Source organism: Ambystoma mexicanum, chromosome 11, assembly GCF_040938575.1.
Source record: "Ambystoma mexicanum isolate Mex_15411 chromosome 11, UKY_AmexF1_1, whole genome shotgun sequence".
Classification (NCBI taxonomy): Eukaryota; Metazoa; Chordata; class Amphibia; order Caudata; family Ambystomatidae; genus Ambystoma; species Ambystoma mexicanum.
The window spans coordinates 381,612,219-381,627,920 of NC_090934.1; the positions used below are offsets into that span (position 1 = coordinate 381,612,219).

General features: G+C 46.8%; 1 protein-coding gene across 1 annotated transcript in view; it reads right to left on the minus strand.

Moving 5' to 3' along the window:
* NUP160 (nucleoporin 160) overlaps window positions 1-15,702 on the minus strand; it is a 1,937,143-nt gene that overhangs the window by 1,434,410 nt on the left and 487,031 nt on the right. The window contains exon 11 of the mRNA XM_069623088.1: window positions 12,189-12,257. Coding sequence (XP_069479189.1) covers window positions 12,189-12,257 — 69 coding nt within the window. The remainder of the gene's footprint in view (window positions 1-12,188; window positions 12,258-15,702) is intronic.

A 15,702-nucleotide genomic window follows, 5' to 3' on the forward strand; every position in this document is an offset into this window, starting at 1 on the left:
TCCCTATATTCAAATAATTCCAGCAAATTCTATTACCAGGTCTATTGATACTTAAATCTCCTGAATTCTATGCAAACTTCTTTGGAGGTATTGTAAAGTAAACATACAAATTATATGATCACTGAGTTTATTTTGAATCAAACTAAACTCACGCGTATTTGCAAAATCCGTCACAGGCTGCAAAATGTAAACTTTCCAGCTGTTCACGCGCCCATTGGTCAAAGTGTATGCAGGAATCCCCAATTCCATGGGGAATCAGCTAGAAGAGCCCATGAATTGCCATAAACCCCGCCCCCCCCCACCCCCCAAGGAACGGCAGGAAGAGAAGCGAAAGGGACTTTGAGAAATGGCCTTCACCTCAAATTTATTGGAAGTTGTAGAGCCAGCTCTTTGATAGTTTAGATCACCCATTACTATATATCGCCTTTCTTTATTCTGAATAAGTCAATCATAGATAACCTTTTCAATAGTCTTTTAGGCAGAAACCTGTGCAGTTCCCTTAGGGACCACTGCAAAAGATTTAAGACTACAGGTGTTGGCAGTAAACCCACTTGGTAGCAGTCTGTACCACCCAGATTTACCTGGTAGCTGTGGCTGAGCAGTCAGACTTCCCTCAAGAGGAGTTAGGCAGTATGCAAAGTATACACAATAGGCACTCAGGTACAATAATACAAGCAAACACTGACCAGAGCTTTGGTATCAAAGTATATAATTATTTATTTAAAAACACACAGTTGAAACACTCCAGCACTCTTATTGTAAAATATTCTAAACAGTTACAATTGTAATATATACACCCCTTTTTCCCTATCAGATAAAACACCACTTATTTTCATACAGAGGTGAGCGCCTAACTAGATTGCACTCTAATAAGTTTGTGAGAAAGGGAGGGAAAAAGACAGAAAATGAAAAGGTACACCACTCTAAGATTCAGGAACACTGTTAGCAAAGCAGAGAGCAAAAAGTCACTGGTGAGCCAAAGTCCAAAGGCTGGGCCCACTCTTAGAGAGAGCAGAGCACAAATGTGCCCAAGATCACACAGTTACACTAGGTTTAGAAAGTCTTGCAGAGGGTTCAAAAAGAGTTTAGAGAGGCTTTAAGAAAGTTTAGCCAGGGTGTCCCAGACTAACCCAGGCTCGAAAGCCGGGGGCTAAATCTACCCCGTACAGTCAGTAGCAAGGGAAGCCAGGCGGGACACGGTACCTTAAGTGGGACGGATCCTCCAGCGGTGGCAGTTGTTCCTGGTAGTGGGTGCAAGTTACGTCGTCGTAAAGGGGAAGAGAAGATCTCGACTTGGAGGAAAGATGAAGGTCGTTGCACTACCAGGGAAGAAACCAGCCGTGGAGTTTTCCGGTTAAAGGTGGGTACCTTTGTTTCGCAGTCGTGGTAAAACGTGGTATCCCGGTTGCCGGGGTGCTTGGCACGGGCAAGGCGGCCACGAGGTACGTCGAGAAAGCGAAAAGACGGTGAAACTGGTTATCCCGACCAGTCAAAGGAAGAAGACTCTCCGGCGGGAGATCTCCTCTGTCGTTGGGAAAAGTGGTGAGGCAGTCCAGCAGGGCTCCACCGGTGGTGGTGTCGTGGCAGGTCAGCTCAGCTTCTCCCTCGTCAGATTCTTAGGTCCTGTGGCGACTTCTGAAGTTCAGGTCCCCAAAGCCTGGCTTTTATTCAGCAAACCCCCATTCACTCAGCCTAGCTATCACTCAAACATGCTAAGTGGTGAGCCGGCCGGCTCACCACTTGGGCCAATCAGGATGGAGTGCGACTTGAGTTGCCTAGGCAACTCAGTCCAGGGTGCCTAAATCCCCCTCCACCCCTCCTAAGTACCCCAGAAAGGGTGGCACCACTTTGGAGGGCTTCTGTGGAGAAGCCCGCCAAAAAGTGGAACAAAGGGCTCGACCTTGGTCAGAGTTACAGAGACGGACACGAACGCCATTTTAGAAAAGAGTTCTGGCAAAAAGACCCAACCATTGATTTAATATTAAATAAATAAACCGACGGTATCTTTAACATTGCACCAAAAAAGTGGTGCGTTTAAAATCAATGGGAAAATCCCATAGAGAATATTCCGGTCGAATATTTCGCATGGTAACCACTGCCACCAGCCAGAAACTCGACATGGGGGGGGGGACTGGACAGTTCCCCCTTGAAAACAGACCCAGGGGCAATATAATTAACGCCTTCCAGTACTTCCACAATATGATGGTTGGTACTGGTTCTGTTCACAATTTAGGACTAGTAAATTCAATGGTGACTTTACATGCCCTGGGAGACAGTAGTCAGTCCCAGGGTATGGAGTCTATGTTTGGGGGTCACTATGACACCCCTGTGTTACTTCACTGAGGGTGCCGTGTAACACATACAAAATAGATGATACCATATGGAGTAAAAAGGAAACCCCATAGCCCATAGGCACACAAAGAGTCAAAGACATAGCTCACATCATGCCTAAGAGTGGGAGGAAAAGAGTCTCACTCTTAGCTGGAGAATAAAAAAAACAAACCCCAAAATTCCAGCAAAGCTGCTGGGGGACTCACTAGGTTTGGGAAATTAGCCTTATAAGAGAATCCTCCCTAACACACCCAGTGAGTAAACACTGGTGTAAACCGCTCTCATTTGGGGGAGCACATTGGATCGTATAAGAACAACAAGTTACTCTCTTACCTGGTAACGTTCTTTCGATGGGATGGTCTGACGACGTATTCCATTTCTATGACATGTAATCACCACAGCTGTGCTGCTTTGTAAAATCTTTGGCGTCTGCGCCCTGCGTCGATTCGCCACCCTCGAGGACCTCTCCGACGGCCGACGTCACTGGAAGTTATAAGTAGGACGCACGACGCCCGTAGCCTCAGTTGTAGTTTCTTCCCCAGAACGTGTGGCACCAGTCTTCTGCCAGTATGACACACAAAGCCTTGCGGAAACGTAAGCTGCAATCGAATAAGAAATTCTGTAGCGGGGAAGGAAGGGAGGGAGGGAGGGAGCGATATGGAATACGTCGTTGGACCATCCCATCAAAAGAACGTTACTAGGTAAGAGAGTAACTTGTTCTTCGAGGGGATTGGGTCCTCCCACGTATTCCATATCTATGACAGACTCCCAAAGCAGTACCAATGCAAGGAGGTGGTAAAAGAATTTAGAAAACAGAAATTTAGAATGCCCAATCAAATTGCGGAGTAAAGGACCGCCATGCCAAAGGCCAGATCCTGCCCACAGATGAAATAGAGGGTGTAGTGACGTACAAAAGTATGTACCGAAGCCCAGGTGGCTGCATCACAGATGTTACAAATAGGAACACCCCTCTGTAGGGCAGTAGAGGCAGCCATACCCCTGGTAGAATGGGACCGCAAGCCGACCGGTGGGTCCTTACCCGCCAAGCGGTAACACTCTGAGATAGCCAAAATAATCCAGCGAGACAAAGTCTGTTTCGTCACAGCTTGTCCCAAACACTTTCCAGCGTAACCAATGAAGAGTTGATCGTCCACTCTGTCCCGGGACATGCGTGAAATATAAAAGCTTAAAGCTCTCCTAGGATCAAGCCTGTGTAGCCTCTGCTCTTCCTTACCAGGATGTGGAGGAGGATAAAATGCCAGAAGAATAACCTTCTGGCCTAAATGAAATTCCGACACCACCTTCGGAAGAAAGGACGGACGAACTCTAAGGACAACCCTGTCCTTATGAAACACAGTGAAGGGTGGCTTAACTGAAAGTGGCTGTAACTCACTCACTCGCAACCAAAAATACAGTTTTAAAAGTTAACCGTCTCAAAGGGCATGAATGCAAAGGCTCAAACGGAGCACCCATCAGAAACTTGAGAACAAGGTTCAAATCCCAACCGGGCACCTGGAAAGGTGACAGAGGGACCACATTAGTGAGCCCTGTCAGAAACTGAGAAATTAAAGGAATTTTAAAATAGGAACACTTCAGACGAGCGCTTAAATATGGACAGCGCCGCCAGGTAACCTTTAACGGTACCCACTTGCAAGCCCCTGTGGGCAAAAGAAAGCAAAAAAGACAGAACCATGGGAATGTCACATGCAAGGGATCCACTTTCTCAACCCTGCACCAGTCGCAGAACTTACGCCTACGGTACAGGGACTTTGTTGCGGGCCATCTGGCCGAGAGCAACACCTCCATCACGTCTTCAGGGAGGTCCCAATCCTTATACCTCAACCTTTCAGAAACTAAGCGTGAAGGTTGAGGGCTCTGACCTCTGGATGGAGGACCTGACCCCCATCCCGTTAGAGCAGATTGTCTCGGTAGGGAAGACGACGTGGAGGGCAGATGGACAAGTCGAGAAGGTCTGGGTACCACATCCTCCGGGCCCACGTCGGAGCAATGAGGATCATCCGGGAACCGAACCTCCATAACCTCCGCAACACTTGCGGGATGACGGGGACTGGAGGAAACGCGTACAGCAGTGGGAATGACCACTCCACCATGAACGCGTCTCCTAAGGCTCCTTTTGGAGGAAATTCCCGCAAGCAGACCGTCTCGTGGTTGACACTGGAGGCGAAGAGATCCACTTGAGGGGTCCCCCAAAGAGTGAAGATCTCCAGGAGAATCTCCTGAGCCAACTCCCACTCCTGAGAGATCGCGCTCTGCCTGCTCAGAGCGTCCGCCGTCTCGTTTTCGTCTCCGGCCAGATGAACTGCCGAGATCGAAACTTCCTGCTGGATTGCCCAGAACCAGAGCTGCATCGCTTCCCTGCACAGAGGAAGTGACCCGGCCCCCCTCCTTTTTGTTGAGGTAGTGCATGGCCGTCGGGTTGTCCGTCAGGATCAGGACATTCTTCCCTCGCACAGTCGGCAGAAAAGCATTCAGGGCTAGCCTGACGACCCTCAGCTCCAACAGATTGATATGGAGTCTGGACTCCGACGGAGACCAACGACCGCTGTCAACTCGTTGGCATGAGCGCCCCATCCCGTGAGGAATGCGTCCGTCACAATCGTTACCCCGGCCAGGGTAGCAAAAATGGAGCCCCCCTCATCAGATTGTCTTCGACGGCCCACCACAGAAGGTCCTGGGCGACCAAGGTCGGCACCTGAACAGGGTCCGACAACCTGCCGGAGGACTGAGACCACTGGAGCTTGAGTGCCCATTGCAAAGATCTCATCCGCAACCTGGCCTCTGGCACCCGAAGAATGCAGGATGCCATGAGTCCGAGCAATCTTAAGAACTCGAACGCTGGGAGACTCTGGGCAAGCTGAAACTTGGGCACCATCTGCTGAATGTGATGAGCCCTCACCTGGGAAGGAAAAAACTGCCCCAGGGACGTGTCGAGCACAGCTCCGATGTACTGGAGCCTCTGAGTTGGTGTCAAATGGGACTTCTTTAAGTTGAGGGAGAAGCCCAGCTTGTGGAGGGAATGGCAGGTGACTGACAGATGATCCAGGACTTGCTCGGGAGAGCGTGCCCTGATCAACCAATCGTCCAGGTAGGGGTAGACGTGAATCCCCCCTTTCCTGAGGTGCGCTGCCACCACTACCATGAGCTTAGTGAAGACCCTCGGGCGGAGGTCAATCCTAACAGCAAGACCCGAAACTGAAAGTGCAAGTCGCCAACCGCAAACCTCTGGTACTTCTTGTGCTTTGGATGTATCGGCACATGAAAATAAGCGTCCTTGAGGTCGAGAGACACCATCCAGCCTGAAGTTGAAGGGCATGGAGGATTTGAGAGAGTAACCATCTTGAACTTGTCTTTCCTGAGGAGTTTGTTTAAACCGCGCAAGTCCATGATGGGTCCCGACCCCTGTCTTTCTTCAAAATCAAAAAATAAGGGGAATACCATCCTTGTTCCTCTCCGCTACAGGCACCAGTTCTATGGCGCCTTTCTCCAGCAGGGATTAAATTTCCTGCGCAAGGAGCGGATCCGGAATCTTCAAATTGAGATTCCCCGGTGGATTGTCTTGAGGCCTCTGCCGGAAAGGAAGATAGTAACCGTGGGTTATGATCTCCAGAACCCACACATCTGAAGTAATGGCGCGCCATTCTTCCCCCAACCGGTGAACCATGGTACATGGCCTCATGACTGAGCTGAAGCGGCTGCAGCGTTGCCTGAGGGCAAAGAGGCAACTGCCCGAGCGGCCTTGGCACCTCGAGTACCTTGTTTACCACCTCTGGCACTCCTACGGTGGCCCCTTTGACTGGCAGCTCTTCTCGCTTTACCAAAGGATGAGTAATAACGAAAGGAACCTCCCCTCCATTGCTGTCCCCTAGGACGAAAAGGCGAGGTTGGTGAACTGCAGCGCCCAACGACTTTGCTGCAGCTTTGGAGGTCTGCAACCTCTCTAGGCTCTCACCAGCCTTGCTGCCAAAAAGATGTTCCCTGTCAAAGGGCATGTTGAGGAGCAAACCCCGACTTCTGCAACCACGCAAACCTGCGTATCACAGTGCTCGCCGCCATGGACCCGCTGAGCAATATGCCATGTCCAAACCCGACTGAACGGCCTCACACATGGCATCCTTGCCATCCTGAACCATGGCAAGGAAACCATCCCATTCGTCCCCTTTGGGAATATGTTCAGCCGCTAAGGAAACAGTTCCACAAAGTGTGCCTGAAACGTGACAAGGCACATACAGAGTTGGCTGTCTGAAGCGCCATACCCCCTGAAGAAAACACTATCCTGACCCAGCTGTCAAAACGCTTGGCATCCCTATCAGGAGGGATGGTAGGATACAACGCCTGCTTTGCCGGGGCCGTAGCCGCCTGCACCACCAAACTCTGGTGTGGGGTGCTTGGTCAAGTAGCAGGGGTCGCTACTGGCTGTGCAGTATTTTCGCGGCAAAGACTTGCCCACTGCCGGGAGACTCTCTGGAGCAGTCCAAGCCGCCGCTGCCACCCTCCTCTGTAGAGCCATATGGAACGGCAGTACCGGGTCAGTTGTCGGACCTTGGTCGATGATATCCGTAAGGTCATCCTGAAGAAAATCCCCTGGGTGAGCAGACCATCCCCAAGTACTCGGTGACCCTAGACATAAGGCGCCGGTACGAGGAGTCGGCATGAGTGCCAGGCTCAGGCCTACAAAACTCCACCTCTGGAGTGGTGTCCAGCCCACTGGCATCGTGCAGGGACTGCCGCAGGTCCTCAATCTGGCTATGGCCCGAGAAAATCTTATCTGGCACCGTATCAGGAACCATGCCATCATCAGAGCCCTCATCCACCTCTGAAATAAACTCAAGATAGCGGTAAGTAGGCACAGAATGTGGAACAAAGCCATGCTTGACCTTGGCCAGAGCCTTTCTAGGTGGTTCCACCGAGCCCCGGGGTACCCCCGTCGAAACAGCCTCGAAAGGCGTCGAGGGCGTTGAGTGAATCGGCTTCAATGCCGAACGCGGCGCCGACAGCATCGATGGCGTCGACACAGGCCTCGAGGCTGGAGCCCCGAGCGTGTCCCTTGACAGCCTGGGTGCCGATGGCGGCGACAACTTCTTTGAAGGCGGGCCACGAAAGAGTCAGTCGACGACCTCGGCGCCACTGGCTTCAACGTCTTCCTCGAAGACACCACAGGTGCACACTGTCTCGAGCGGGTCGAGGACCGTGAGCTGGACCGGGCATGACGAGAACGATTCCCCTTGTCCGAGCGGGACCTCTCCCCCGAATTGTGCCGACCACCCGAGCCCGAAGGCGTGCGAGCAGTGTGTCTCGACCAATCACGACCGACCCCACTCAGAGGCGCGGACGGACCAGTGCCCTGCGATTCGGGAATCGCCAACATTTTCTTCCCGAAGGAAGCCCATTCCTCCGGCGTCGCATGCTTGGTGGGATAAGCGACCCGCCGACAGGCGGAGTTCCTCAGATGAGGACGGGGAAGGTGACCTATGACGACGCTTCCGGGAGTGCCTCGAAGAAGCAGAGGAGTGGCGGGACCGACTCCGGGACCGAGACCCACTGGAATTCCGACGACGATGCGGATAGTCGCCCCTCCAATCGTCCGTCGAAAGCCCTGCAGACCTCGTCTTCAGTGGCTTGGACACCTTACCTACCGACAACAACTTCTTGCGCTCCCGCAAGGCTTTGGACGTGAGCCACTGGCAGTCGAGACAGTCATCCGCGTCATGGGCCTCCCCGAGGCACCAGAGGCAGGCGTCGTGCGAGTCCTTCACCGACATCTTGGACCCACAGTCCCCGCACTTCTTAAAGCCCTGACGCCAGGTGGAAGACTAAGTAGACATCTTCACGAAGAATATACTTCAAAATACGGACAGGTTTGAAGAACCGAGAAAGAACAGAAACTCTAAAGAGTCGAGGCGTGCCAAGATCTCCGAAGCGAACACGTTCTCGCAAAAAACAGGACTGAGGCTATTGGCATTGTGCGTCCATGTGACGTCGGCTGTCGGAGGAGGTCCACGAGGGCGGCGTATCAACGTCACCGACGCAGGAGCTGAAATTTTCTGAAGCAGCACAGCTGTGGTGATTACATGTCAGATATGGAATACGTCGGAGGACCCAATCCCCTCGAAATGGGCTGTTATGTGGCATATGTATCCATGATTTTTATCTTTCCAACCTTTCCTTTACCGGAATCCATCTGTTCCAAAAAGTCAGCCGCGTTAGGTTTCGTTTTACCAAATTTCTCAGTGTTAGACCTTTGTGTATAGAGTGGGGATAGGAAAGGGTCTAATCCGTTGCCATCATTTATAATAATACAATTATACTTATCCAATGTGTTTGGCTCCAAAAATGTGGTTGAGTCTTCAATAGTGGATTTTCTGCCACGATTTTTTAATCCACTTGTTTAAGGGGCCAGGGAGCAGGTAGTTTTCCTGGTCTTTCCAAGAGACTTTGGAAGGTTTTATTATGATTAATGTATACCCTTGTTCAGTCTCAGTGCAAGTTATATTATCACTGGAAGAAAAAGCTAAAGATTGGGATACATTGGTACAGGTTTGTGTCTTTTGTCTGTTTATTTTTTGCTCTTTTCATATGTTTACTTCATGTTTTTTTCCTAGGTCACTCTGTTAGTGACCGTCACTAAAGTTTTTTACTTGCCTCATTTAAAATGTCAGAAGTGTGTACCTGCCCTACTTCTACCATGGGAGTATCCTTAATACTGATAGAGAGGATAGTCTCGGGTCTGCCAATATAGAGTCTGTATTCTCTTGGGATACCACATTGGTAGGTGAGGATTACACTATATCAGTCAATTTCACTATGTCCTCTTATTATCTGCTGGTCTTTTGCTAATTTAGAGAAGATAGTGGTAGAGGGTTTTTAAAATAATTAGTTGTTCAGATTCTCTTGGTCCCTCTTCCGAGCTATCAGATGATGAATATGAATCATTATGATGCAAACTAGAGTGATGGTATGATTCAGCTGCGATACGAGCCAAATCTGGGGATTTTGATAAATTGGTGTAAGTACTAGGGGTAAAGGGTCAGTTAGCACTATTCCACCTTCATTAATTTGCGCGCTTTGTTGAATTGTGGTCGGTGCGTTTGTCGCATTCTGTAAATTTAGAAACAAATTAAAGCAGGGAGTTATCAATAGGAGAGAGTTCAGAAATATTCGCCTGTGGTGAGATTTCATGAATGGACCATTGAGTGGGAATATTGGCTTGTTTGCAAGGTTCCATAGCAATTTTTCTGAAGTTTTAAATAGGTAATTATTTTCTTTTGCCTTAGCGAAGTTGCCAATACATTTTCCCTGGGCGAACTCAGCAGGTCTGCAATCCTGACCTTGCTTTTCTGTTGAATACCTTTTTTTGTTGGGTTGACAATTTTAAAGTTGTGGTTTATTGAGTGAACCGGTTTACTCCCCCCACTGCATAAATGAAATCTTTTAGAACACTCCGGCATACTAGAGGTACCAGCTTATTTCTGTGTTCATTTTATTCTCTCTCAATCGTGTACTTCTTGAATAAAGAAGATTTTTTTTTCTAGCAACACAGCAATAACCAGTATTAAAAGTAATGATGAAACTAGAATCGGTTAGCCATCTTAATGTCAAACCCTATATAGTAAACAGTTAAGATCAAGCCTTATCACAAGTAATGTCTATTCTTGGCAAGTCTATGCCTGTTTCCAAAGAAAAACTATGTTACCATCAAGTTGTTTTCATAAAGGTTTTGATCTACAAAGACCTCAAAGGAGGTTGTCCCGCTGTCACTCCTCCGACGACACGCCAAGCTGTAAGTTATTACCTAGGCAGGCATCAACAAGGTGACTACAATAAGTAGCTATTGGTTTAGATGTACTCCTACAAAGAGCGCAAAGGACAAAGCCCGCAGTTGCTCTCATGTAGAACCAAAGCTGAATGTTTATCATCTACTGCTCTGTTACCCCCATCAGATAAACGCTCAGCTGTGTGTTTCAATGCGATCAAGGAATGCAGTCTGCGATTATGACCCTGCTATTTCGGTTGCGTCAACGTTACAGTTAATGGTAATTCAAACTCTAAGCTTTGTGAAGTGACTGGACAAAACCTACGTAGATGTTCCAAGGTAGATGGTATCTATCGCTTCACTCTTTAGGCGAGGGCCGGCGCAGTAGAGTACTGCTGGTTATTTACTTCTGCCTCAGTCACAACCCACCAAACACAAAACACACATTTCCTTCTCAATAGGCAGGGTAAACAGACTCCAAGAAGCTGCAAAACCAGCAGGCACAGCAGAACACAGTGCCACAGACCGTAAGTATTAAGAGATCGGAGATTTTGCATGTGATGAACTTAAGACCTCTCTGCCTCTCCTGCTCTGCCTAATCTCTCATGTCCCAGCTTTGACTGAGTCCGATAGGACCCTCCCTGGATTCCCCACTTGACATTCCTTGTTCGTGTTAAGAATTTAAGCATTTGCACGATGTATTTAACTTCCATTTTCCCTCATTTAGATACTAGAATCTTATCTTTTTAATTTCTTGACCCAGAGAAATCAAGGTAAATGGCCATATTTTCAAGTTCTGTATTATGGTGCATTGAAGTGGACTGATGTTCTAACTTTAACGTTTTTTGAAACAACGTTTTGGAGTCATCTTATAGACTTTGACATAACAGGTCTTTAAAAGGGAGTTTTAACCAGAAATATTCGGGTTTTTGCATCATTTTAACATTGAAGCAATAGACCTTATTTGTGTCATTCTTGTCACTTTTTTTATAAATAAGAGTAAATATAATGTTCCATAGTGCCTTTGCGGGTACATTTATGTTTCTGCAGTGCAAAGCACAATTAGCAGTAAAAACACTCAGACAAGTGTGTCACGTTCTCACGATACAAAAGGTAGTGTCAAGAAAGTAACACATTGTAGAGAGCATAGATGTCAAGCACCAGGTCTCGACCTGCCTTTTTGATCTCAGTATTCGGTTTGCAAGTACTGTAATCTGGTGCAAAAAGTACTGACAACTGAAGTTTACCCTAAGAGGTCTTTGGTCACTGTACCTCAACCCAGAGCATTGTTTAGGTCGCACACTGGAGTCCAATGCTCACTTGGCCTGGAATTTTAGTGTTGTCTTTTGAAACAGTAAATTATCTACTTTGCCACTGCCATCTTAGAGTGGAGCTGCACCTGACTAAAGCACATTACATAATAATAATATAGATAATAGCCATTTATATAGCGCCATAACACAATGTTCTTTTGGCAATGCCATTATGTGATGGTATGACTAAACTGAATGGTACTCAAATTATTGACCTCTTAAGGAGAACGGGCTAAATCATCCGAGCTCAGACTCAAACTGGACAATGGAGGCTGCCCATAAATACCAGCAGCGAGAACTTGACTCGATGCACGGCAAAAGATAATGTACTGTTTTGCCCCAGTCATGTCCTCACACCCAGGAGCAAGGGAGAGATACTGGATCAGACCAGGGGAAGGGTCCTCTGAACTTCACTACAGTAAAGGCCCAAAGACATGGTACTGTGCCAGTCCCATTAGAAAACACTTAAAGTTGCAGAATGGATATTTTCTTTTAAACCACTAAGGTTTCTGTATTATAAGCAACTGAACTGCCTCGGGGGCAACCGTTAAGGTGGACGGCAGACCTCTGACCATACATCTCTGGACTGCCCCATACCCATAGATGACTGGAATTACCTTATATCAGGCCCATATAATTCTGGCCTCATCAGACCACAGCACAAACTCAGACTTCTGAAAGATCGGAGACAAACATCTTTTGACTACCACGTCAGAAATCAACCACAGGGTAAGCACGCCCCACTCCACCCCCTTACATCCCATAAAACTGACCTGTAAAGATTTCAGTAGTGCTTCATTTGTGAAACGTCCTGGAGTGAAGAGACTCTCTAAATAGGTTTCCTACAAAGAAATCAGATGTTCATTAAAGAAAAAAATAAGATAATGTACAACACATTTTATTACCAGAACACATTATTGCAAACCACATCTTTTTCGCAAAACCTTTGGGTGACTATGGATACCTCACAAAATCTATTACTCCTTGGGTGAACAAGAGTCCTTTCACAGTGAGGTGTAACAATACGTAAATAAAATAGCTTTTGTTGGTTATATTTGGATAAAAGCAGTGGGATTATTTGATATAATATCCAGTATAATGTGTGCAGTCCCCAACCAAATCTTGTATCCAATTTATAGGACTCCACTGCCAACGGGTCGCCCCCCAGACGCCAAATCTTGTTACCAACAAGATTGCACCCCCGTCGGATCCTCAGGTGATCAAATTTATGTTAGGAATATTATTTTCACAGCACTCCTCCATTAAACCTAAAATTAGAACAGGTTTTCCAGCCAAAAGCAAAGACCAAACTCTCTAATGGGGCATTACCGAGTAAAGAAGGCTGGTACTGAAGTACAATTATTGCACATTTACACCTAGAGAATACAGCACATTAAAAAATATAATTCATTATAAAAATCGCACACAGACTTAAGGCTGTCTTAAGTTATGTCGGGAGCGTTCTGAGATGCCAAACGAGGTGATTAGCAAGGCCTTTCCATAAATGCTCTTATTAAAATCTCTTATGGTATGGAAGGTGGAGCTGTAAGGCAGAGTTAGGAGATCAGTGGCTGGTTCATAAGAGCAGTTAACACTTATTGTTGTTCAGAAAGTTTTTTTTGGCAACTTTCCCTCCATATTCTATGGACCCCCAAATATTTTGTTTTTCTTTTTGACACATACCTGACTCATTTCAGCGAATTGAAGTCTTCAGATTCACTCCACTAAGATTTTATCTCACACGATATGGGGAACTGACTAGTCCTTCAGGCTGTCAGTACTAGGAAACTAGGTTTCCCTTAGTCTTTTGACTGTTACTTTTTTGAGTAACTTTTGAACATTGCACAATGCATCTTGCAGTGCAATGGGTTTTCCATGTGTGAGACTAAACAACACACAGATGTGCCAAAGGGCAAACTGGTGGCAGCAGTTACTATTTCTTACTTTACAGTACTTTTCATTAGCCTTACCACGTTTACCGCATTTGACTAATAACAGTGGCTAGTGTCCAAACATGGCCGTGCTGCAACGTTTTTCATTTGTTCCTTGGTCATCTTGCCTTTCAGCCTTTTTCCTGACCTTCCAGATCAGGAACATTCTTCTATGGTCATGCACTGCCAAGGAAAAACCTGGCTTTTTATGGGATAGTGCTGGGCTTGGGTGTGGGGTCCCAGGAAATGAGTGGGGACTGCCAGGTCCCAATCCACATACTGGTGCCTTAATTTCTGGTGTGCATGCTTGCATGAGACCCAGAGTGGTCCCCGATTGGACCACTGCTGGCGTGCATGTGTGGGGCAGATCTTGCACTTGGAGGGCCGAGTCCGACCACTCACCTGATTTTGGGATAAGAAGGTGCCCTGCAGCCATTCCAGAAGAGGAGCTAAGTTTCCTGTGCAGCTGTGAAGACGGAAGGAAGACCCGTCGACCATCCCCGATGAGGCTGGTGACCAACTCTTGCTGAAATCACGGGGAAGCCCTGTCAAACTGCTTCAACCCTCTGGACCAGTGGGAACAACTGGTTTCGATGTCTCCTGGTGCCCAAGCCAACTGAAGTCTTCAGCAGAGTCCCTGGGCCATCCAGCGGGCTGACGTACTACAAATTGGGCTACCGATTCCAAGTCCCAAGAGAAACCGGAGTACGGGGGGTGAGTTACAGTTGTACATAACTGAACCCATATCTTCCCTTTTAAAGTTTATCTAACTTTCGAAACGTTTAAATTATTTTGGATTTGCCATTGCTTGTTTGCGCAAGTACTCCAAAAGCTGGGGAAAGTTTTATTCGCTCAAATACTACCTTATCTATCTTTTGGATGCATTTCTACGTCCCCAGGACCCCTCACCCAACCTTTACCCTACTTACAAAACAGTGCAAACTTTGCGACACAATTCCCCATACGATTTAGGGTTGGATTTATGACGTTAGGGTTGTAAATGTGGACAGTTCGTGCTCTGTCAAGAAGTAGTGTTATGCACACCTCTTAAGGATAAATGATTAGGTGACTAAAGTCAACTTAATTCTAAATAATTTGTGTGGGGTTGTGTGCAGGGGAGAAAATGCAGCTTTGGCATAGCAAGCAGCTTCTGTAATTCGACAGAAAAGTAGTGTTCTTGTTAGTGGCCACTCCCATCTGCTGCATATCAAAATAACATACGTTCCACAAGACTTACATAGGTGTTCAGTTACCTACAGATTTACCATAGATAGTTGCATTACTTGCGGTTTATAGTGACTTTTTCGACAGTCACTATTTCGACATACCAATATGTCGAACCAAAATTGCCGAATTTGTTTTCTTCAAATGCATTTTTTTAAAAAAATACCTGCCCCCAGGCACCCAGGCTCCGTTTTATTTTAAAACCTATCTTTTTTCTAACTAAACCAAAGTAAACCCTATAATAAAAAAGATTTTTCACAATTTTGATTCGACATATTGGTATGTCGAAATGTTTTTTTCGAAATATTGACTGGATACCATTACTTGCATATAATAAAGCGATTACATAGGTTGCATAGGACACTGGCCAGTTGCGTTGCTTAATATAGTACAGTGATTACATAAAAAGCAAAAGTGGTTTCAATAGTCTTGAGCAAAGAGCCAGGTTTTGAGGCCTTTGTGGAAGGACCAGAGTGAGGAGTCCTCTCAGAGCTAGTGGCATGAAATTCCAAAGTTTGGCTGCGATCACCGAGAAGCTGCAGCCTCTGGCTTTTTGCAGTTTAAATCTAGGGATGGTGAGGAAGTGCGAGTAGGTTGCTTGGGTAGGTCTATTGGACTGGGCTTTAGAGATTTGTTTGGCAAGTTAGAGCTGGGCTCTTTTGGAGAGGCATGTGTGTGTTAGTGAGAACTTTTAATTTGATACAATCCCATACTGATAGCCAGTGGAGGTTGCGCCTGGCTTAGGAAATGTGGTCCTTTATGGGGATGTTGAGGGCGGCTCTGATTACATTGTTTTGAATTTGCAAATTGCTAATATTTCGGGAGTTAGTGCCTGCAAAAAGGGGGTTGCACTAGTCGATTCTTGATGGGATAAGTGCTCTGGCCGAGGTGATACAATTCTATGTCAAGACCAGAGGCTCCCATTATGCTTCTCTTTCTTTTATTCGACAATAAAGAAAAGAGTCAGCAGCAAGATATTTGTGCACCAAAAGTGAGTGTGCCATGAGTAATGTGCAGAAAACAGGTGCACCAAATATATAAAACATAGCAATATAACAGTAATATAACAGTAATATCTTAACATAAAAGGTAAGAGTCTCTGAAGAAAACTACATTTCCCAGGGAGCTTGGC